At 39.7% G+C, this 25,823-nt stretch overlaps 1 protein-coding gene across 1 annotated transcript in view; it reads right to left on the bottom strand.

The window, feature by feature from the left end:
• Positions 1 to 1,045: 1,045 nt before the first annotated feature.
• The window catches only part of NSUN7 (NOP2/Sun RNA methyltransferase family member 7), a 70,393-nt gene continuing 45,615 nt past the window's right edge, over positions 1,046 to 25,823 (bottom strand). The window contains exons 10-12 of the mRNA XM_049886958.1: positions 25,657 to 25,774; positions 3,194 to 3,317; positions 1,046 to 2,705 (exon numbers count right to left, since the gene is read on the bottom strand). Coding sequence (XP_049742915.1) covers positions 2,076 to 2,705; positions 3,194 to 3,317; positions 25,657 to 25,774 — 872 coding nt within the window. The 3' untranslated portion in view covers positions 1,046 to 2,075. The remainder of the gene's footprint in view (positions 2,706 to 3,193; positions 3,318 to 25,656; positions 25,775 to 25,823) is intronic.

Genomic DNA, 25,823 nt, shown 5'->3' on the forward strand with positions numbered 1-25,823 from the left:
ATTGCTTTTATCCAAAGTATGTTTCCCTTTTTACGCTACCGAAGTATTTAAATAATTGATCATGTCCTTATTAGAATATTCTCAAAGGAAAAAACTGCAGGCTTAATTAAGGAATGGTTTAATTCGGAAACTTCCATAAATGTCTAAAGGGAAAAACAGTGCCAAGACACATGTTATGAGATACTGAAAACCAGTGGCTATAAGTTGTCACATGACAGCAATTAGATGCTGCTACAGAGATTGGAAAAATACCCTGAACTGTTTCATAACAGCGAGTTTTCTTTTTATAACTTATCACAGAAAATACACTTAAAAATCTCTAACTGCTACTTTTAGACAATGGAATTCTTCAGCCTGGGGCAGGGACAGAGTGGCCAGAAATGGGTAAGATATTCCTGGGATATAAAATGTCTTTACTGAACAATGTTAAATTAAGCTGCACTAGACTCCCAGAGGCATGGAACATTCTAGCCAGATAGAGATTTGGGTGGGAGAAAGAATGAAACATGTACTATAATTTTTAGAGCAAAGAGATATACAGTTTTCAATTTTTGAAATTAGTAAAGATGAACATTTAAAACATGTTCCTTTTTAAAAAGTCATAATTAACACATGAAGAATACTTTTGGAAGTGAAAATAATAAGCCTCATTCAAGTATAAAAAGTCTTGTTTCTTTTCTTCGCTGACACATTTTACCTACAATGTAAATCACTAAAAATAATTTATTACTATTAAAATGAAATATACCATTTTTTAATCCTCACTTTAAGTGAGAAAAGAAAGAATAGGACATTTAGAGCTGAAATAGACCTAAATATTCATTTTGAAAAAGGTAATATTCTACTAAAATCATGCCATCTGAAGTGAACATTTAGGAATTCACTCAACATTGATACAACTGAATTCTGAAAATTTGAACTTATGTGTCTATGAACATTTTTTTTAATAGTAAGATTTATAGTTGTAACTTAATGTCAGGCAATTTCTGTTGGCATGATGAAAAAAGTAGACCCAGAAATGATAATCATACTAATTCTTGGTAGGCAATTGATAGTACATTGAAGATGAATTGACTTTTAATAGTTTTTTATAATTAACATACTGCTACAATATATTTGAATAGACTGTGCATCAGAAATGATTTGCCAAAGTGATTACTGTTTCCAACTTGAAATGACTTGTTGATTTTACTGTATCACCTAATCTTTGCATAAAATCAGAATTTTTATGGCTTTCTTCAACAATATGTGTCAGTTGTATTCAACAGTTTTGCCTCTTCCTCAAAATTATTAATATTTAGACGGAGATTTGCTTTCAGTCATTTTTACAACAGTATTGGGCATAAATGGTCAAAAGGGAGAGCTGATTATGTTCAGCTCTACTCAGGGTCCTAGAAGCTCTTCCAGTGAGAAAACAGTCTTCGCTCTGTAAACGGCCATCTCAGCTACACACACCTGGCACTTCAGAACTCCCTGTTCTTCCTACTCATACTCAACCTCAGTTATATTACAAAACCTTCTGTCATGTTCTGTTTAAAGAATACTTTGGTTGTTTTTGTTTTTTTTAAATCAACCTTGATAGTGATTGAAAATGTTAAACTACAACTGACCGGATGCTGAAGAGCAATCTGTAGTGGGAGACGGCCAGCATCTTCTCCATGCCTATGCTTTCTAATAAATTGCCTTGCCAATTAGGTCTGAAAAGAAGCGTGTCGTAAGGCAACAAGTGTTTTTCTTCAGAAAAAAAAATAGTTGGCGGCTTTCTTTAAAAACCCTGGTGTGTTAAGTTCAGGCTAAAAGTTAACAGGAATAAGACAAGTTCTAACAACTGATACTGAGTACAAGTGACATTCTAAAACAGCCTCAGCACTGAGCCACTGAAATTACCAAATTCTGCCTTGCTGAATCTCACACATTACTGCTTCTCACTTGTCTTAATTCTCTGAAGGTAATGTCACATTTAGAAGATACTAAGTGACCATGAGTATCTTGTGTAGGGATGTTTAGCCCTCAGAGAAATGTCAGACTTCGAAAAAGTTAACTGCTCTTAATCCTTGTAACAAAAAACAAGGCAGTTAAAGCCATGGTCGAGGATGCCTGAGTAGGGAGGAAGGTAAGTTTTCTTTAGGCTTTTCCCCTCTTCGGGATACTGAAGGTATGGGAATGCAGGTGGGCACGAGAGGCTTGGGTGCAACCCAACGATAGCAACAATGCTGAGTTGATTTCATCTCTTGGGGACTTGAAAATGGCATCATTACTGGAGGCAAAACAATCTCTACGGGTTTCAGGGCAATCATTTTATCTTCTGGTCGAGGTCGTACGAAGTTGGTCTGCCGCTCACACGGTCTGGAGGGAGATGGGTTCTTCATAAATGCCGGCATTAAGGCATTTGTGGCAGGTTTGGTGGGTTTTCTGATCTGTGAGGAAGCACCAACTTGAGCTGTGTTTTTCTGTGGAAGAGGTGTTTTTGTTGTTGCTGTCTCTGATTGATTAGCATTTGCTTCAGTTTCTCGATTCAGGAACTCAGCAATTCTCATTTGGATGCAGTTATTATCATTAGTGGAAGCTTTTGGCAATGATGTTTTTGATTTTTTCTTCTTCTTCTCACGTTTTGATGACTTACCCAAATCAATCCCATCCAGGAGTCCCTTTGCTGCAGCACGGGCCAAAACATCTTTCACAGACACTGTCTCAGATGGGTCCCGCTATAATTAAAGAAGCAGTTACTAAATGTGGAAGTTAACTACTATTATGTATATTATAAATGTTTATCAATGTTTCATAAAAATAAGAGTATTTTTGTTACAACTAAAAGAAATGGTTGCTAGAACTTAGTCCCTAATATATCTCATAAGCCTCAGCAAATGACGTTTTTATACTTAACTGTAAACCTCAGAGGAAAAAAATAAAATACGTAGCTTACTTCTCATGTGTGAGGTTAAATGCACTAGATGTTAACAAAATGCTTGCAGAGGTGGAGGAGGAGGGCAAGCAATGGAGGAACAATACGGAGAAATATAAAGACTAATGGATTATTTGCCATATGATAATAATTATTTTTCCTATCTTTTAGCTATTTATGAAATAAGCGCACCACTCCAAGATGTCTAAAAGGTTTCTGGGTTTCTTTTATGACGCTCTGTTTTTTCTTAATCCCAAGTATTGCATGGATTGGTTTTTTTTTTTTCCTTACCTCCCTTGTTAGAATAGAAAGAAAACAACCATTGGTAATTTCAGATGGTTCCATTCTGAAAAATTTATCAGTAGACAAATGTATTTCCTTTAAGGAGCACAGCGGAAGTACAGGAGGACTAAGCCTATAGTAGAAATGAACAAACATGTCGTAGTTAGAATGACTCATTTGCCAATGGAGAGAGAAAGAGTAAATTGTAACTAAATTTTCATCTATTACGTTTTATCAATCATTTAAACCAAAATTCCAAGTCAGAGTAAAATGCTGAAGCAGTCCTTCCCAAAATATTATTATAAATTAAAAGCTTTAATAATTCATATTTATCCATAATTTATTGTACTTTCCAAGCTCTCCGTCTTTAAACAACTCTGCCAAGTTTAACAACCTTTTAACAAAGTAAAAATTTTCCTTCTCCAAGTCACTAATATGTTAACAAAAGGCTTCCATTATCAAAACAGACAAATCTGTATAGTAATCATAAAGGTACAATCCAAAAATTCCTATACTTCCACACATTGTCAAAATATACAAAAGACATGATTTCCTTCTTTTGGTTACTTTTTGCACAATTGCAATATAAAAATATGGCCTATCATTTTCACTACATTATTCTTCCCAATCACTTTTTGAGTATTAATGGATGAGTTATGTATTGTTCAAGGAAGTACATAACAAAGAAAAGATTTTGCATCAGAAATATAAAAATCTTTAATCAATATGTTTCAAGTAAAATTTTGTTTTTTATATTTAACACTTAATAATATAATGGTTCATTCATGAATATAATTCTAATTCTTACATTTCTATGCTTTTAAAATCAATATAATAGGCAAAGCAATTAACACTATTCCACATGAATTAAAATGTTAGGTTATTATCAGAAATAAGTACTGGCAAGGATGTAGAGAAATTGGAACCTCATCCACTGTTGTGGGGATGTAAAATGGCGCAGCTGCTGTGGAAAATAGCTTGACCGTTCTTCAAAAAGTTAAACACAGAATTACCATATGACCCAGCAATTCCATTCTTAGTTATATTCCCAAAAGACTGAAAGCAGGGATGGAAAGAGATATTATACACTAATGTTCACTGCAGCATTATTCACAATAGTCAATAGGTAGAAACAATTCAAGTGTTTATTAACAGATGAATGGATAAACAAAATGTGGTATATCCATACAATGGAATATTACTCAGCCATAAAGAGAAATGAAGTTCTAATACATGCTAAGACATGGATGAACTTTGAAAACATTATACTGAGTGAATTAAGTCAGACAAAAAAGGACAAATACATGATCCTACTTACATGGAATACCAAGACTAAACCAAGCCATAGAGACCAATGTTTATTAGTGGTTGCCACTGGTGGTAGAGAATACTGCATGGTTTAAAGTCAGGAAGGTGTGTGTCAGGGTTGTATCCTTTCACCGTACTTACTCAATCTGTATGCTGATCAAATAATTCAAGAAGCTGGTTTATATGAAGAAGAACGGGGCATCAGGATTGGAGGAAGACATTAACAACCTGTAATACACAGATGACGCAACCTTGCTTGCTGAAAGTAAAGAGGTCTTGAAGCACTTACTGATGAAGATCAAAGACCACACAGCCTTCAGTAAAGATTACAGCTCATCATAAAAAAAACAAAAATCCTCCCAACTGGACCAATAAGCAACATCATGATAAACACAGAAAAGACTGAAGTTTTCAAGGATTTTATTTTACTGGGATCCACAATCAACACCCATGAAAGCAGCAGTCGAGAAATCAAACAACATGGTGCACCGGGCAAATCTGCTGCAAAGATGTCTTTTAAAGTGTTAAAAAGCAAAGATGTCACTGTAAGGACTAAGGTGCGCCTCAACCAAGCCATGGTGTTTTCAGTTGCCTCATATGCATGTGAAAGCTAGACAATAAATACGGAAGACTGAAGAAGAATCGATGCCTTTGAATTATGGTGTTGGCAAAGAATACTGAATATACCATGGACTGCCAGAAGAATGAACAAATCTGTCTTGGAAGAAGTACAGTCAGAATGCTCATTAGAAGTGAGGATGGCGAGACTTCATCTCACATACTTTGGACATGTTATCAGGAGGAACCAGTCCCTGGAGGGGGACATCATGCCTGGTAATGGAGAGGGTTAGCAAAAAAGAGGAAGACCCTCAATGAGACAGACGGACACAGTGGCTACAACAACCAGCTCAAGCATGGCAATGGCTGCGAGAATGGTGCAGAACCAGGCAGTGTCTTGTTTTATTGTACAAAGGGTCGCTATGAGTTGGAACCCACTTGATGGCACCGAACAACAGCAACAATCAGGGGCAGTGGGAAGGAAAAGAGGGAGTAATTGTTTAAAAGGCACTGAGTTTCTGTTAAGGGTGATGAAAAATCTGGAAACAGATAGTGGTGATAGTTGTCCAATATGGTGAATGTAATTAATGTCACTGAATTGTACACATAAAAATGATTGAAATGACAAATGATTTGTTATATATATTTTACCTCAATTAAAAAAAAGAAAATCACTCCAGGGAATGCCCTGAGTTCAGACATATTCTTTTATGCCCTCATTACGGTTGAAGTTACCGGACTTATTCATCATAATAAAGTTTGGCTATATTTTGCAGTTAAAAAATGCTAGAAAAATCTTTTATATTTATTTACTGATTTATTATTTGCCTACTATGTTCAAAGCAGGAAACCCTGGTAGTGTAGTGGTTAAGAGCTATGGCTGCTAACCAAAAGGTTGGCAGTTCAAATCCACCAAGTGCTCCTTGGAAACCGTATGGGGCAGTTCTGCTCTGTCCTATAGGGTCACTGTGAGTTGGAATCGACTCAATGGCAACAGGGTTATGTGCAAAGCACATAAACATAGTTAATTCTCTTAAATAGTTTACAATTTCATTGGAGAAACTAATAGGTTTACAATAATATAAAGAAGACCAAATAAGAATGATGAAGCAAACAAAAACAAAATTACAATTAATTCTGCCCATAAACCAAAAAAACCAAACCTGTTGCTGTCAAGTCAATTCTGACTCATAGTGACCATATGGGACAGAGTAGAACTGCCCCACAGGGTTTCCAAGGAGCACCTGGTGCATTTGAACCATACTGGGCAACTGTCACCACTGTCTGTTTCCAAATTTTTCATCACCCTGAACAGAAACTCAGTGCCCCTTAAACAATTACTCCCTCTTTTTCCTCCCACCACCCCTGGTTGTTGTTAGGTGTTCCAAGGGGCACCTGGTGGATCTGAGCAGCCGTAGCTCTTAACCACTACACCACCAGGGTTTCCACTTCTGCCCATGGGAAATACCAAATATGAAAATTTCACAAAGGAATGGCATTGGTGCTATGTCTTGAAGAATAAGTAAATTTCCAGTAAGGTAAAGAAGGTGATTCTAGACAAACGCATGAACCAAAGCAGAAGAGTCACTGAAATACACGTTCAGGGTACAGCATGTATATTTCCAGATGGCTGGAGCATAAGGCAAGTAAGGAGATACAGAGGTTACTTAGAATGGGGGCAGACACACACGACCCCAAATGACATTGCAAAGAGTCTGGCACATGGTGGTGCTTAATAAATGTTTATGCTAAACTAAGGCAAGATATAGGTCCCTTGGTGGCACAAAGAGTTAAGCACTCCACTACTAGCCAAAAGGTTGGCTGTTCAAACCCACCTATAGGCACCTTGGAAGACAAGGCCTGGTGATCTACTTCCAAAAGGTTACAGCCTTGAAAACCCTATAGAGCAGTTCTGTGGTACATATGCAGGGTCACCGTGAGTCAGAATCAACTCAATGGCCATTAACAACAACAAGCTGAAATATAATATCTGTGTAGGTCCTAAAAGCAAGAGAGTTAGCCTCTCCTCTCTCCAAGCCTTGTAACCAGTTAACTGAATTTCTGAGATCTATTTATATATGCTTGCTGTTTACATAAATGAAACTCTTAAAAAAATTCACTTATTTGCATTAGAGAAAATTATTCTTACCGATTTGGTATGTATTTAGAGTGTAAATATGAAGGTTGGGATTTTTTGTTGGTTTTAATCCACCAATATATTCCTAGCATCTAGAAGAGTGCCTGGTACATAGTAGGTACTCAATAAATACATGTTTAGTAAGATTATTATATACTTTAGCTACATATATGTTGTTTCTTAAAAAACAGTAATAACGAAAAACCAAACCAAACTAAACCCATTGTTGTTGAGTCAATTTCAATTCAAGGTGACCCCACATGTGTACAGTAGAACTGTTCCATAGTTCCACAGTCTTGGCTGTAATCCTTACAGAGACCCTTCATGGTGCAGTGGTTAAGTGATTGGCTGCTAACTGAAAAGTTGGCGGCTCAAACCCACCAGCTGCTCCACGGGAGAAAGATATAGCAATCTGTTTCTGTAAAGATTTACACCCTTGGAAACCCTACAGGGAAGTTCTACCCTGTCCTACAGGGAATTTCTACCCTGTCCTACAGGGTCACAGTGAGTTGGAATCAACAGCAACGAGAAATCTTTACATAAATTACCCCCACATAAAATTATTTTCAAATAAATTTTATGCTCATGGCCCGTTTCACTGAACAGCTAGTTACATAAGAACTGAATTCTAGTAAAACCAAATGCACGCTGTTGTGAAGTAACTTTGATTTCTGCTCAAGGGCACTAACAGGAGGGAACCAATATGTGATTACCATTTGGGGTCTCAAACTTTGCTATTCATTGCTTGGGCCAAGATTAAATGTGTACTTATTGAAATTTGAAAGGCTGTAGATAGACATGACACATCCAAATGGGAGGCATACCATCCTCTTGGAATTTATTTTCAAGATGTCAGAAAACCCGCTGAGACTTATAAAACCTAGACTGACTGACACACCATGAGAAAAGTCTTTCAAAGACAGATAACAAGAAATACAGCCTTGAGAATCTCACCCCATCTTAAAAGCCTATGAGAGGCCATCTAGGATACTCCACTGGTCTCACCCCTTCGGGAGCAAGGAAGAATGAAGAAAACTAAAGATACAAGAGGATGATTAGTCCAAAGGACTAATGGACCACATCTACTACAGCCTCCACCAGACTGAGTCCAGTACAACTAGATGGTGCCCAGCTACCACCACTGACTGCTCTGACAGGGATCACAATAGAGGGTCCCCAACAGAGCTAGAGAAAAATGTAGAACAAAATTCTAACTCAAAAAGAAAGACCAGACTTACTGGACTCACAGAGACTGAAGAAACCCTGAGAGTATGGCCCCTGGACACCCTTTCAGCTCAGTAATGAACTCACTCCTCAGTAATGAAGTCACTCAACCAAAGGTTGGACAAACCCATAAAACAAAACGAGTTAGGAGGCACACCAGCCCTGGGGCAAGAACTAGAAGGCAGGAGGGGACGGGAAAGCTGGTAACAGGTAACCCAAGGTTGAGAAGGGAAAGTGTTAACATGTCGAGGGGTGGTTAACCAATGTCAAAAACGATATGTGTATTAACTGTTTAATGAGAGACTATTTTGTTCTGTAAACCTTCATCTAAAAAAATAATTTTTTAAAAAATCTCCCCTCCCCCTAATACCAAACAGAATAAGCAAAAGGAAATAACTTTTTTTAACCACGTGTCTATATTTATTAGCATTTTTATTTCTATGAAATAGAAGCATAAGAGTGGAATTTCTGGGTCAAAATGTATATGTATTTTTTTTTCTTTGTTTTATTGTGGTGAATATATAGGCGACAAAACATTTGCTATTTCAATCCTCTTCACATATACAATTCAGTGACATTAATTGTGTTCATCAGGTTATGGAGCCATCACTGTTATCTGTTTCCAAATTTTTCCATCATCCTTAACAGATGCTCGTATCCCTATTTTTCTACATCTTTGTCGATACCAGTTGTTTTCAATTTTTTTAAATCATAGCCATCTTAGTGAGCGTGAAGTGACAGCTCATTGTGGTTTTGATTTGCATTTCCCTAATAACTAATGATGTTGAGCATCTTTTCATGTGCTTATTGACCATTTCATTTCTTCTATGGTGAAGTGTCTATTCAAGTAAAAGATACTACAAAATATTAATAATAGTAATAATAAAAGAGGGAGAATGTTGCCACAGAGCAGATGAATAATGTAACCAAAATTTTTGCTACAAATTATGCAAACTTAGAAGATAATGAAGAGATACAAGAGCTCAAGAAAATGATTAACAAGGCAGAGAGAGACAGATCTGTGACAAAAACATGAAAATGGCCGAGTTGAGGAAAGCAGTAAAAAAATATAAAATTCCAGAAATTAGGTCAATATTGGAAAATAGCACTAGGAAGCATGAGTAGTGCTGAAAATGGGGACAGAGAGGACAGAAATAAGAAAATTAACCAAAATGGAATGTCAATACGGAGGTAAAAAGAGTCAACAAAAAAATGATCAGATACAGAAAACAGAAGAAAAAACAATGTATGAAAATTATTACTTAAAGATACAATTCAAGAAATTTTCCAGAAATAAAGCAAGAGTTGATCTGTAGACTGAAGGAAAAAGTAACACAGAGTGTTCAATACTGAAAATAATACTTTTATTAAATATCATTTATGGTCCCCGTAACCCTGCACATGCAGAGGGCTCTGCATTATCAATGAAGCATTGTTAACGCTTAAGTAACCTTATCACTAAAGCAATGTGTTACTATCTGTAAAGAAGTGGAATAAAAGTTTTTGTAAGTCTTAAAAAAAAAAGGGGAGGGAGGCTAAAACTCAAGCAAAGCATATGCAACAGCCCTAAAATCACAGACTTCTTAAGCATGATAATACAGAATGATTGGGACCACTCCGAAAGAAGATTCTAGAATATCCCACCTCCCACCCTGTCTGTCAGTTTGTTGTACTGTGGAGGCTTGTGTGTTGCTGTGATGCTGGAAGCTATGCCACCGGTGTTCAGATACCTGCAGAGTCACCCATGGAGTACAGATTTCAGAAGAAGGACCCGGCAGTCTACTTCTGAAAAGCACTAGCCAGTGAAAACCTTATGAATGGCAGCGGAACATTGTCTGATATAGTGCTGGAAGATGAGCCCCCCAGGTTGGAAGGCACTCAAAAGATGACTGGGGAAGAGCTGCCTCCTCAAAATAGAGTCAACCTTAATGATGTGGATGGAGTAAAGCTTTCGGGACTTTCATTTGCTGATGTGGCACGACTCAAGATGAGAAGAAACAGCTGCGAACATGCATTAATAATCGGAACCTTGAATGTACAAAGTATGAATCTAGGAAAATTGGAAATCATCAAAAATAAAATGGAATGCATAAACATGGATATCCTAGGCCTTAGTGAGCTGAAATGGACTGCTATTGGCCATTTTGAATCGGACAATCTTATAGTCTACTATGCTGGGAATAACAACTTGAAGACAAATGGTGTTGCATTCATCGTCGAAAAGAACGTTTCAAGATCTATCCTGAAGTACAACACTGTCAGTGATAGGATAATATCCATATGACTACAAGAAGACCAGTTAATACGATTATTATTCAAATTTACGCACCAAACACCAGGGCCAAAGATGAAGAAATAGAAGATTTTTATCAGCTGCTGCAGTCTGAAATTCATCCAAGACGCAATCAGGATGCATCGATAATTACTGGCGATTGGAATGCGAAAGTTGGAAACAAAGAAGGATCAGTAGTTGGAAAATATGGCCTTGGTGATAGAAACAATGCCAGAGATCGAATGATAGAATTTTGCAACACCAATGACTTCTTCATTGCAAATACCTTCTTTCACCAACATAAACAGTGACTGATGGAACACACAGAAATCAAATTGACTACATCTGTGGAAAGAGATGATGGAAAAGCTCAATATCATCAGTAAGAACAAGGCCAGGGGCCGACTGTGGAACAGACCATCAACTGCTCATATGCAAGTTCAAGCTGAAACTGAAGTAAATCAGAGCAAGTCCGTGAGAGCCAAAATATGACCTTGAATATATCCCACCTGAATTTAGAGACCATCTCAAGAACAGATTTGACGCATTGAACACTAGTGACCGAAGACCAGACAAGTTGTGCAAGGACATCATTCATAAAGAAAGCAAGAGGTCACTGAAAAGACAGGAAAGAAAGAAAAGACTAAAATGGATGTCAGAGGAGACTCTGAAACTTGCTCTTGAGCGTCAAGCAGCTAAAGCAAAAGGAAGAATTCATGAAGTAAAAGGACTGAACAGAAGATTTCAAAGCGCCTCTCGAGAAAACAAAATGAAGTATTATAATGACATGTAAAAAGAACTGGAAATGGAAAACCAAAAGGGAAGAACACGCTCGACGTTTCTCAAGCTGAAAGAACTGAAGACAAAATTCAAGCCTCAAGTTGCAATAGTGAAGGACTCCATGGGGAAAATATTAAATGATGCAGGAAGCATCAAAAGAAGATGGAAGGATAAAAAGACCATACTTAATGGTCTGACTGAGACTAGAGGAATCCCGGCGGTCATGGTCCCCAAACCTTCTGTTGGCACAGGACAGGAACCACTCGCGAAGACAACTCATCAGACATGAAAGGGACTGGACAGTGGGTAGGAGAGAGATGCTGATGAAGAGTGAGCTAATTATATCAGGTGGACACTTGAGACTGTGTTGGCATCTCCTGTCTGGAGGGGGGATGGGAGGATAGAGAGAGTTGGAAGCTGGCAAAATTGTCACGAAAGGAGAGACTGGAAGGGCTGACTCATTAGGGGGAGAGCAAGTGGGAGTACGGAGTAAGGTGTATATAAACTTATATGTGACAGACTGACTTGATTTGTAAACGTTCACTTGAAGCTCAATAAAAGTTAATTAAAAAAAAAAAGAAGAAGATGGAAGGAATATACAGAGTCATTATACCAAAAAGAATTAGTCGATATTCAACCATTTCAAGAGGTACCATATGATCAGGAACCGATGGTACTGAAGGAAGAAGTCCAAGCTGCTCTGAAGGCATTGGCGAAAAACAAGGCTCCAGGAATTGATGGAGTATCAATTGAGATGTTTCAACAAACAGATGCAGCGCTGGAGGTGCTCACTCGTCTATGCCAAGAAATATGGAAGACAGCTTCCTGGCCAACTGACTGGAAGAGATCCATATTTATGCCTATTCCCAAGAAAGGTGATCCAACCGAATGTGGAAATTATAGAACAATATCATTAATATCACACGCAAGCAAAATTCTGCTGAAGATCATTCAAAAACGGCTGCAGCAGTATCAACAGGGAACTGCCAGAAATTCAGGCTGTTTTCAGAAGAGGATGTGGAACCAGGGATATCATTGCTGATGTCAGATGGATCCTGGCTGAAAGCAGACAATATCAGAAGGATGTTTACCTGTGTTTTATTGACTATGCAAAGGCATTTGACTGTGTGGATCATAATAAACTATGGATAGCACTGCGAAGAATGGGAATTCCCCCCCCCTTTTTTTTTTAATTGTGCTCATGAGGAACCTTTACATAGATCAAGAGGCAGTTGTTTGGACAGAACAAGAGGATACTGGTTGGTTTAAAGTCAGGAAAGGTGTGCGTCAGGGTTGTATTCTTTCACCATACCTATTCAATCTGTATGCTGAACAAATAATACGAGAAGCTGGACTATACGAAGAAGCACGGGGCATCAGGATTGGAGGAAGACTCATTAACAACCTGCATTATGCAGATGACACAACCTTGGTTGCTGAAAGTAAAGAGGACTTGAAGCACTTACTAATGAAGATCAAAGACCACAACCTTCAGTATGGATTACACCTCAACATAAAGAAAACAGAAGTCCTCACAACTGGACCAATGGGCAACATCATGATAAACGGAGAAAAGATTGAAGTTGTCAAGGATTTCATTTTACTTGGATTCACAATCAACAGTCATGGAAGCAGCAGTCAAGAAATCAAAAGATGCATCGCATTGGGCAAATCTGCTGCAAAGGACCTCTTCAAAGTGTTGAAGAGCAAAGATGTCACCCTGAAGACTAAGGTGCGCCTGACCCAAGCCATGGTATTTTCAATTGCATCATATGCATGTGAAAGCTGGACAATGAATAAGGAAGACCGAAGAAGAGTTGACGCCTTTGAATTGTGGTGTTGGCGAAGAATATTGAATATACCATGGACTGCCAAAAGGACGAACAAAACTGTCTTAGAAGAAGTACAGCCAGAATGCTCCTTAGAAGCAAGGATGGCGAGACTGCATCTTACATATTTTGGACATGTTGTCTGGAGAGATCAGTCCCTGGAGAAGCACATCGTGCTTGGCAGAGTACAGGGTCAGCAGAAAAGAAGAAGACCCTCAACGAGGTGGATTGACACAGTGGCTGCAACAATGAGCTCAAGCATAACAATGATTGTAAGGATGGCGCAGGACCAGGCAGCGTTTCATTCTTTTGTGCATAGGGTTGCTATGAGTTGGAACCGACTCGACGGCACCTAACAACAACAACAACCCACCCCCCTTCCTTGAGAAAGCAGAACAATGAGGAAGAAGGTAAAGTAAATTGCATGGGACAGGTGTGTGGGAGCATAGAAGAAATTAAGAATACCCTTCTGGGAGCCCCTCCCTCTACCACAGATAGGAGACTCAGTGACTCAGCAGAAAACAGAATTACTACTAAGACTGGGAAGAAGATAAAAGAGCTTTAGAGAGAATAATTGCTTAGAATTATGACAGCCAATAAGAAGACAAAAGGTTTTGCAGAATGGAGAGTAAAAGCTGTAAAATAAAACACAACAAAAACTCTGAATACAATATCAGTCCTGTAATTAAGTCATGTTACTTGGTATAAGAGCCAGGGTTATGTGTCAACATGGCTAGGCCATGATTCTCAGCGGTTTGGCAGATACTATGGAATCAACCTCCATTTTGTGATCTGATGTGAGCAGACAATCAGTTGGAAGGGGAGTTTCATTGTGGCGGTGGCCTATATCCAATATGTATAGATGTTCTGACACAGCTTGCCCTCTCTGGATGCTGCATCCAACTCATCATCCTCTGACCTCCAGTTATTCGGAAGTGAGCCAACAGCCTGTCGTCTGACCTGCAGATTTTGGGATTCGCCAGCTTCCGCAAACACATGAGTCAGGAGAAGCCTCCAGCCTGACGTCTGACCCAGATTTGGGAGTTGCCAGCCTCCACAACTACATAAGCCATTTCCTTGAAATAAATCAATCTCTCTCTCCCTCTCTCTTTTTATACACACACACACACACACACTGCATAAACATACATATATACACTACATATATATACACACACACATATGTATATACACCATATATATATATATACACACACACACTTCACTGGTTTTGCTCCTCTAGAGAACCCAGCCTAAGACATTTGGTGCCAAGTGTGGTTCGAGAGGAATAAAATTGTAAGGATAAGTTTTCTGAATTGATTCTCAAGTCCGGCTAGTCTTAAAGGTGCTGGTGACTCTGCCTCCAGTAGTAAAGAGGGCACTGCTAATCCGTAACATGAGGCAGCAACAGAAATATGCAAAATATCACCACCAATGGATAAAATATTTCTGAGAAACAAGGCTCTGAATGATCCTATGTTTGATAGTTTTCTACAATTCTGTCAGAATAAGAAGTATAGGCGGCTTGTTGGTTGGTCCTGCTTTCACTAAACAAAGTGGTGAAAGAAAGAAAGGAGCTCAGGGCTTCAGAGTCACAGCTTAAGTGCCGTGTAAAAGACCTGAAAGTTGCCACGTGCCCTGCAAGAAAGCCTTTTGTATTGGAGTAACAGATGTGATACTACCAAAAACCAAACCCTGAGTCTTATCATAAGAATGGTTTAATTACAACATCAACTGAATTTCCAACCTTGAATGGTATCTGAAGTTGAAGTGGGGAAACTGATGGGGAAGAAATGGGACCCTGAAACTTGGGATGGAGATATATGGGCAGATAATTTTTTTTTTTTTTAATCAGGAAGCTGGTGACACTGAGCCCCTAAATTCCATTCAATCACTCCTGCCAACAAAACCATCCTTCTTACGCCCATCTGAAGAGATTACTCCATCTTTGTCTGCTAAGCCACCCTCCCCAGTAAATCCATTATCCTTTCCACCCCCATCTGATGAGATTAGCCCAGCTGTGCCTGAGAGTCTTTGTCTGAGATATTGCCTGGGGTGGTACCTGGAGCATCACCTGAGGCAGATGCCTTACAAGAAATTGATCAATGTCCCCAGGACCCACTCCTCCATCCATTTTTGCTTGTAGACCTGTAACTAGACATAAGTCCCAGAGAGCACCAAGAGTTGAAGTACAAAGTATGACCCAGGAGGAGGTATGCTACACTCCAAAAGAACTGCTTAATTTTTCCTATACAAATGGAAATCTGGGTAATATGTATGGGAATGGCTATTAATGGTGGGATAATGGTGCAAGGCACATCAAGTTGCATCAGTCTGAGTTTACTGATTTGGGCCCAGTAAGCACATATTCTTCATTTAGTGTTTCAGCTCCAGAGGTTAAAAAAGGATCTTATAGTTTATGTGGTTGGTTCACTGAAGCATGGATTAAGCAGTGGCCTGCACTAAATCAAAATGAAGTGCCAGATCTGCGTTGGTATACTGTAGAAGATATCCAAAGGCTTGGAGAAATTGGCATGTTAGAGTTGATTTATCATGTTGGACCCACAGACCCACCCATGGAGCGCCCAGAGGACACACCTTTTACTACACAGTGAGAAACAAATTTGTTAAAGGAGCGCCCCAGCATCCTTGAAGACTGCTGTGATTACTAATTTATTTAAGACAGATCTGACAGTGGGAACTGCCCTAACTGAATTAAGACACCTAACTACAATGGGGCTGATTGGACCATGTGGTGGTAGGGGCGAAGAGGCAAGCACTTAATTAACAAAGACAAGGTGGGCATGCTACCATAAAAGACGTTAGAGTCAAAGCAGCAATCAGAATAGTCTGAGTCGTATGGACTTATGGCGTTGGCTACTTAGTTATAGTGTCCCTAGGAGTGAAACAGATAGGAAATCTACTATTTACTTGATCTGCACAAGTGGAAGAACTAGGCCAAGTGAATGGCAGTCTAACTTAAATAGCCAGAATAGAGAGTCACAGCCCTCCATTAATTTCCCAGACTTGAGCCAGTTTACAGACCCACAACCCCTTGAATGAAGGGGAGGCCAGGTACCCTTGAGGAAGGACCCCACTGTACTGCCAAAAATTTATATCGTTAATCTTTCTCCCAGCCATCCCCAAAGAGATCTATGGCCTTTTACAAGACTGACTCTTCAAGGATTACTGGACACTGGCTCTGGACTGACCCTACTGTATTTTTACACAAATAACATGTGCCTTCTGCATTTGTTTGCTGGCTGTGCTCTCCCCGTGTGAGACACCCTCACAAGTGCAACCATGCCAGTCCTCTTCCACATGATACTATAAAAAAAAGTTAGCATAGCATGCTTACAAAAATACCTCACAGAGGGAGGAAGCAGTTGGCAAACAAACTCAGAAGGCACCTGTTATTTGTGTAAAAATATGGTAATTCCAGGACACCCAAAACACCCCTGTGGCCCACCAGTCAGAGTAGGGGCATATGGAGGTTGGGTTATTAATGAAGTCTCAGCTCAGGTCTGTCTCACAGTGGGTTCAGTGAGTCCCTGAGCCCATCCTGTAGTGACTTCCCCAGTTCCAGAATGCATAAGTGAAATAGACATACTCTGCAACTTGGAGAGCTCCCATATTAGATCCCTGACATGTAGTGTAAGGGTTATATGGTAGGAAAAGCCAAGCAGAAGCCATTAGAACTGTCCCTACTTAGGAAAATAGTATACCAAAAGCAATACTGCATTACTGGAGGGATTGCAGAGATTATTGCCACCGTCAAGGATTTGAAGGTCACAAGGGTGGTGATTCCCACCACATCTCCATTCAACTCACCTATTTGGCCTGTGCAAAAAACAGATAAATCTTGGAGAATGACAGCAAATTATCATAAACTTAACCAGGTTGTGACTCCAATTGCATCTGCTGTTCCAGATGTGGTTTCATTGCTTCGGCAAATTAATACATCCCCTGCTACCTGGTATGTAGCTACTGATCTGGCCAATGCCTATTTCTCAATTCCTGTTTTGAAAGATCACCAGAAGTAGTTTGCCTTCAGCTGCAAAGCCAACAATACACTTCTACCATCCTATCTCAGGCGTATATCAATTCTGCAGCCCTATGTCATAACTTAGTCCGCAGGGACCTTGATCCCCTTTCTCTTCCACAAGACGTAACACCGGTCCATTACACTGATGACATTATGATGGCTGGATCTAGTGAGCAAGAAGTATCAATGACTCTAGACTTATTGGTAAGACATTTGCATGCTAAAAAAAAACCAAACCCAGCATGCTAGAGGGTGGGAAATTAATCCCACAAAAATTCAGGCGCCTTCCACCTCAATGAAATTTCTGGGGGTCCAGTGGCGTGGGGCATGTTGAGATATTCCTTCTAAAGTGAAGGGTAAGTTATTATATCCAGCCCTTCCTACAACTAAAAAGGAAGCACGATGCCTGGTGGGCCTCTTTGGGATTTTGGAGGCAATATATCCTTCATTTGGGTATGCTACTCTGGCCTATATATCAAGTGACTCAAAAAGCTGTTAGTTTTAAGTGGGGCCCAGACGAAGAGAAGGCTCTGCAATAGGTTCAGGCTGCTGTGCAAGCCACTCTGCCACTTGGGCCATATGATCTGGCTGATCCAGTGATACCTGAAGCGTCAGTGACAGATAGAGATGCTGTTTATAGTCTTTGGAATCACAGTGCAGACCCTTAGGATTTTGGAACAAAGCTCTGCCATTCTCTGCAGGAACTACTCTCCTTTTGAGAACAGCTTTTTGCTTGTTACTGGGTGCCTTAATAGACTGAATGATTGACCATGGGCTACCTAGTCACTATGTGACCTATCTTAGGTTGAGTTCTCTAGAGGAGCAAAACTAGTGAAGTGTGCATGTGTCAGTGTGTATATATATATGTATATATATATGCATATACATATATATGTATATATGTGTGTATAGAGAGAGAGAGAGAGGGAAATTGATTTAACTTAAGAAAATGACTTATGCAGTTGTGGAAGCTGGCAAGTCCCAAATCTGTGGGTCAGACGTCAGACTGGAGACTTGTCCAGCTTTTATAACTGATTGGCTGTTCATACCAGACTACAAAATGGGGGATGACTACATAAAATCACAAAATGTAGGATGATCACATTATTACACAACTGCCAAATTACATCATTACATAACTGCCAAACTACATCACTATATAATTGCCAAACCACTGAGAATCATGGACCAGCCAAGTTGACACACAATCTTAACCATCACACAGCCTGAGCTGCCCATCATAAAGTCATTTGACCAACAGAGTTGTAAAGTCAAACATGCACTGCAGCACTCCATTATTAAATACAAGTGGTATATACGAGATTGGGCACAAACAGGACCTGAAGGCACAAGCGAGTTACATGAGGTAGTGGCCCAAATGTCCATGGTCCCCACTCATAACACATTACCTTGTTTCTCCTAGTCTGCACCTATGGCCTTATGGGGAGTTCCTTACTACCAGCTGAGTGAGAAAAAGGAAAGTCATGACTGGTTTACAGATGGTTCTGTGCAATATGCAGGCACCACTTGGAAGTGGACACTGGCAGCACTGCAGCCCTTTTCTGGGCCTCCCTGAAGGACAGAGATGAAGGGAAATCCTCCCAGTGGGCAGAACTTTGAGCGGTGCACCTGGTTGTTCATTTCGCTTGGAAGGAGAAATGACCGGATGTGCAACCATGTACTGATTCATTGGCTGTGGCCAATTGTTTGGCTAGATGGCTGGGGACTTGGAAGGAACATGACTGAAAAATTGGTGACAAGGAGGTATAGGGAAGAGGCATGTGGACAGACCTCTCAGAATAGGCCAAAGAAGTGAAGATATTTGTGTCTCATGTGAATGCTCACCAAAGGGTGACCTCAGCAGAGGAAGATTTTAACTATCAAGTGGATATGATGACGCATTCTGTGGATACGATGATGCATTCTGTGGATACCAGTCATCCTCCTTCCCCAGCCACTCCTGTCACTGCCCATTGTGCTCACGAACAAAGTGGCCATGGTGGCAGGGATGGAGGTTATGCATGGGCTCAGTAACAAGGAGTTCCACTCACCAGGGCAGACTTGGCTGCAGCCACTGCTGAGTGCCCAATCTGCCAGCAGCAGAAACCAATACTGAGTCCCCAGTATAGCACCATTCCTGAGGGCCATTAGCCAGCAACGTGGTGGCAGGTTGATTATATTGGACCACTTCCATCATGGAAAGGGCAGTGTTTTGTTCTTACTGGGATAGACACTTACTCTGGATATGGATTTGCCTTCCCTGCACACAATGCTTTTGCAAAAACTACCATCCATGGACTTACAGAATGCTTTATTCACCGTCATGGTATCTCACACAGCATTGCCCCAAATCAAGAAACTCACTTCGCAGCAAATGAAGTGCGGCAATAGGCCCATACTCATGGAATTCACTGGTCTTACCATGTTCCCCATCACCCTGAAGCAGCTGGCTTGATAGAACGATGGACTGGCCTTCTAAAGACACAATTATGGCACCAGCTAGGTGGCAATACCTTGCAGGGTTGGGGCAATGTTCTTCAGGAGGTTGTATATGCTATAAGCCAGCATCCAATATATGGTGCTGTTTCTCCCATAGCCAGGATTCATGGGTCCAGGAATTAAGGGGTGGAAATGGAAATGGCACTACTCGCTATCACCCCTAGTGAACCAGTCACAAAATTTTTGCTTCCTGTCCCTATGATCCTATGCTTTGTGGGTCTAGACGTCTTAGTTCCAAAGGGAAGAATGCTCCCACCAGGAAATAGAACACTGATTCCACTGAACTGGAATTAAGAATGCCACCCGGCCACTTTGGGGTTCTCATCCCTCTGGATCAACAGGCAAAGAAGGGAGTTACCATAATGGGTAGTGTGATTGATCCTGATTACCAAAAGGAAATCAAATTTTTTTTTTTTTTTTTAATGGAGGAAAAGAAGAGTATATATGAAATGTAGGTGATCCCTTAGTACTACCATGCCCTGTGATTAAAGTTCATGGAAAACTATAGCAACCCAATTCCAACATGGTCCAGTCCCTTCAGGAGGGAAGGTTTGGGTCACTCCACCATGCAAAGAGCTATGACCAGCTGAGGTGCTTGCTGAGAGCAAAGAGAATACAAAATGGGTGGCGGAAGAAGACAGTTCTAAATACCAGCTAAAGATGTGACCAGTTGCAGAAATTAGGACTGTAATTGTTTTACTCAAAAACAATAAATATACATATAAATGTAGATAGATAGATATATCTATATATATCTCAAGTATCTTTGTTTTCTTCCCTCCCTTATTCCATTACTTATTATAAAATATAAGATGGAAACAGGGCTAGTGCATTTTTGGTTGTACGCACATTAGTTGTATCATGCTAGGCACAAATATAACTTTATAACTGTCTTTATTTAGAGATGATGTATGGTTTAAGGAGATGTGTACAGGTACCATGTTGACAAGGGGTGGACTGTGATGGTTAAGGTTATGTGTCAACTTGCCTCAGCTATAATTCTCAGTGGTTTGGCAGATACTATGTAATCATCCTCCATTTTGTGATCTGATGTGAGCAATCAGTGGAAAGGGGAGTTTCCTTAGGGATGTATCCTGCATCCAATACATAGAGATGTTCTGTTAAAGGTAGCTCTTCCTGGATCCTACATCTGACTCGTCATCCTCTGATCTTCAGTTCGTGGGACATGAGCCAGCAGCCTACCATCTGACCTGCAGATTTTGAGATTCACCAGCTCCCACAGCCCCATGAACTAACAGCCTACCATCTGACCTGCCAATTTTGGGTTCGTCAGCCACTGCAATAATGTAAGTCAGGAGAAGCCTCCAGCCTGACGTCTGACCCACGGATTTGGGACTTGCCAGCTTCCAGAACTGCATGAGCGATTTCCTTGAAATAAATCTCCCTCTCTCTATATATACATACATACATACGTGTGTACGTGTGTGTGTATATATATACACACACACACACAGTTCGCTGGTTTTGTTCCTCTAGAAAATCTAGCCTAAGACACACAGCAAAGGGATTTCGCAGATGTAATTAAGATCCCAGTTCAGTTGACTTTAAAATAGGGAGATTATCTGGGTGGGCCTGATCTAACCAAGTGAGCCCTTTAAATCTAAGCCTAGAGGTCAGAGATGTCAGAATTAGTCAGAGATTGGAATCACAAGAAGAATTTGACATGCCACTGCTGGCTTGAAGACACAAGGAACCACATGGTAAGGAATGAAGGCAGCCTCTAGGAGTTAAGAGCTGCCGTGGGTGGACAGCCAGCAAGAAAACACGGATCTTACTCCTACCACTACAAGAATGAGCTTGGAAGCAGATTTCTCCCCAAAGCCTTCAGAGAAGAATTCAGCCCAGTGACACCCTCAGCAGAGATTCCAATCACACCATGCCCAACTTCTGACCCACAAAACTGAGCTAGTTAATGCATATTGTTTTAAGGTGTGAAATCTGTGATAATTTCTTAAGCAGAGATAGAAAACTAATACACAATGGCTCACATGAAGTGTGGTAGAAATGCTAGGCTGCCATTTCGAAAAGGATTAGAAGACTCAGAAAAGTGGGCTTGCTATAATGGGTATACTATTATGGCTAGAAAACCCACCAGAGGACCATGTTAAGAGGAGGACATGGAGGACACACCATTTATTTACCAAATCAACAAGGAATGTGCTGATAAATGGGGCACCAGTAACATTAAGGAGTTCAGTGGTGCCGCTCCTCCACAGGCCAGGGCCAACGTAGGAGATGCCGTTGCAGAACTGGCCTCATAGCAATGAGTATAATTGCATTCTGAAAAACAGAGGCCAGGTGAATGCAAATTAGCCATCAGAAGCCAGGAATATGTGATTATTGATTATCATGAGTACAAGGCTAAAGTAGCAGCCAAAGGGAAGATGGGAAGAAGTTGGACCACAGAGTTACAGAAATGGCTAAAAGAACCTGGTTTTCAGCTAACAACAGTGCTTCTCAATCTGTACAATTAAAAGAAATCATGCACAGATGTTCAAGAAGCTGAGGGAACTGCCCCAGTTTCCAGACCTAGGCCAGTCCTCAGACCCAGAACCCACTGCCTGCAAGAGTGGCTGAGTCTCTAGAAGGAAGAAAACATTATGGCAAGCTTACAAGGCAATGATTTCTCTAGTGCTTTCCAAAGGGATCTATGGCCATTTCCTCTAATTATGGCCATTGTACTCTAGGGAAAGGAAAATAGCCAAACACTTCAAAGACTGCAGGCCACAGGATACCAGTTGACACTGATACCCAAAGAATAAGAGCATCATTATACCTCTCCCCCGTTAGAATAGGGGCATAAAGGGGCAAGTAACAAATGGACTTCTGGCCCAGGTCTGGCTCACAGTGGATTCATCCAGTGGTTATTTCCCAGTCCTTGAACGCATAATTGGAATAGATATACTCGGTAGTAGGCACAACCCTAACTTTGGTTCCTTAGCCAGTAGGGTAGGTAGTGCAGAACTGCTCCCCACCCACCTACCCACCATCCCAGTAAATAGAGTAAATAAAAAACAATTCAAGAAGGCTCTCCTGAGGGGTAGTCCCATGGCAAAGCAAGAAGAATTCAGGTAAAAAACATTTAAGAGGTATCAAACTCTCAGCAAAGCTCTGTTCATGAACTTCTGTCTCTTTCTCTCTGTTTATATATCTATATTAGAATTAAAATTTAGGAGAAAATCACCAAAACATATTAACCTATTTATCTGACTTAAAGTCAGACTTTTTCTGACAAGGTAAATCTGGTTTTACAATGAGAACTAGTTTTGTAAAATAGGCTACATGTCAGTATTTTCCCATAAATTGAATGAGATAATTCTGCAGGTCCAAGGATTTAATAGAAATATATTTAAAGAACACGTGTAATATAATATTCCAGAAATAACATATTGTCTTAGGCTGGGTTATCTAAAGAAGCAAAACCAGTGAAGTGTGTGTATACGTATATATATATACAGAGAGAGAGATTTATATCAAGGAAATGGCTCCCTTGGTTGTAGAGGTTGGAAAGTCCCAAGTCCACGGGTCAAGCTGAAGGCTTCTCCTGCCTCATACAGCTGCAGGGGCTGGAGAACGCAAGATTGGCAAGTCAAACAACAGGACTCTGGCTCACTGGCTGCAGACGCTGAGAAATCTCAAGATCGTCAGATAAGCTGCTAGCTCCAGTTCCAAGAACTGGAGGTCAGATAACAGGAGCCAGCTGTAAGATCCAGGGAGAGCAAAAGCCTTGCCAGAAAGTCCACCTATACTGGATGTAGGCCACAACCCCAAGAAAATTCCCTTTCAACTGACTGGCTACTCACAGCAGCTCCCATCATAAAGGTTATCACATTATATCAGATCTCATCACGGAGGTGATTACATCACTATATAACTACCAAACTACATCATAACTGCCAAACCACTGAGAATCATGGCCTAGCCAGGGTGACACACAGCCTTAATGATCACATATATAACTATTTAAACTTATGATAAAAAATTAGATGTCAACTTTAAAATATACAGAAGGGGACATAGATACCCCAAAATTTTTAGGAATATTTGATAAACACAGCTTTGGAACTAACAATCTTAATTACTCCACATTACACTGCCCAGGCAATAAATAGGAAAACATGCTCAACCTCATTAATAGTGAAGTGAAAACTTAATCAGCAACAAGATTTCATCTTTTCACCTCTCAGAATGGTAAAGACTTAAAAGCCTGATAAAATGTAGCATTGGTGAAGCGATATTTTGGAAGACAATTTGACAGTATCAATTAAACCATATACTTTTTTGGTGCTGGAAAATCCTGACAGACTACAAATCAAACTCTTAAAAGTGATTATACCTAAGAAGATGGGATTTGAAAAGTTTTACTTTGTAAATATTTCTGTGATGTTTCAGGTTTTTATAATGCGGGTTTAAAGTTGCATAGAGTGAAGGTAAGCATCACCATGGCTCAAGTCCAAAATGACCTGGATATCCCTAGAATATTAAAAGGAAATTGAAGCAACAGATAGGTGAGTAGGCTAGATGATATGTAATACTGCTTTCAACCATAAATTCTAATATTTTGGGGGATCAAGAAATGATTCTAAAAGGCCATGTAGTATGCTTCCCTAAGAAATACATAATTTATTTTCAAAGCATTCCCACACAAATAGTTACAAGCTTCTTGAGTATATACTCTCTGATCTGAGTTTAAGTCCCAAACCAATGAAGATGATGAATTAGTGTGTGTTTCTTTTCTAAATATTACTTGGGTCTTTTATACTATAATATGGATTAATCAATAATAGCTTACCTGAAATAAAACCTTCTGAAATAGAATACAGATATTCCTCTACTTTTGCCATATTATATTCTTAGAAGCCTTATACTTGACAAATCAAGAGTGATAACATTCCACATTCACGGATTTCATTGTTATATACCTGCAAAAACCCTCTTTGCCACTAGATGGTGATTTAGCTAATGCCTTGTTGAGAAGTTTAGAGAACCTGAGGTTGGCAGCCAACTAGAAGAACTACTAAATAAGGAAGTAAAGCCAGCAAGGAGGGAAATACAGGTGTGACTAACAGGTCACTTGTGAAATAGCACAGAGAAAATATCAAATTAAAAGGAGAGAGCAAACTACATACATATTAAAAATGTACTTTATTAGAAGAAAAGCTCAGAACATGTTTTACATTAACTTAGTGTCACAGTCTTAAAGAACTAACTGGTGTCATATATTCTTAGAGCTACTCCCTATCTTGATATCCATGGTTCAGATTGTAGTATTATCACTCTTCCTCTCTATCCCTAGTTTATTGCAGTATTTTACCCAGAAGCTACTATAGTTATCAGGATATTTTTACCTCAGTCCTGGTGGGTACCAAAGGTTAAAAGAGCCTAAAAAAATGTATAAAATTTTCAGATAATAAACATTGAATTTACTGTCTACAGATATTTTATATCCTTATTTTTCTTCTACTGAAGCATGCATGTATCTAAAAACAGGGATATGAAATTTGGGCCCAATTAATCTAGAAACCAACCAAGTCAAAGCCAAAATACCTTGAGGTTTAACAATGATAAAAAAAACAAAAGGGTCTTTAATGTACAAGAAAATGCTTGTGCTGAGCAGTTGTAAAGGCTCTACTGAATCTACCTTAAAGTTGTAAAAGGGTGGGTTATTTGATCATATTAAAATTTAGAGAAAAAAAAAAGGAAGTGGAATGTCTGTATACAACTTAGAAAATCATAACTTTTCGCTTTCAAAAATATTTGATTATTTGAGTTCTTCAGAAGAATTCTTTCCTTTCTTACCTGTAAGGTTGTACTTTGTTCCCAGGGTCTTGAAATTCCAGTGCTTTTTTAACAACAGCTTCATTTTCTTCTGGATAAACCGAACATGTGCAGTAAACAACTGCTTGAGCTTTAGTAACTATATGTAAAAAAAATACAATGACTATAATGATCCATCAACAACCCTA

The sequence above is a fragment of the Elephas maximus genome, chromosome 5 (assembly GCF_024166365.1).
Source record: "Elephas maximus indicus isolate mEleMax1 chromosome 5, mEleMax1 primary haplotype, whole genome shotgun sequence".
NCBI classification, from domain to species: Eukaryota; Metazoa; Chordata; class Mammalia; order Proboscidea; family Elephantidae; genus Elephas; species Elephas maximus.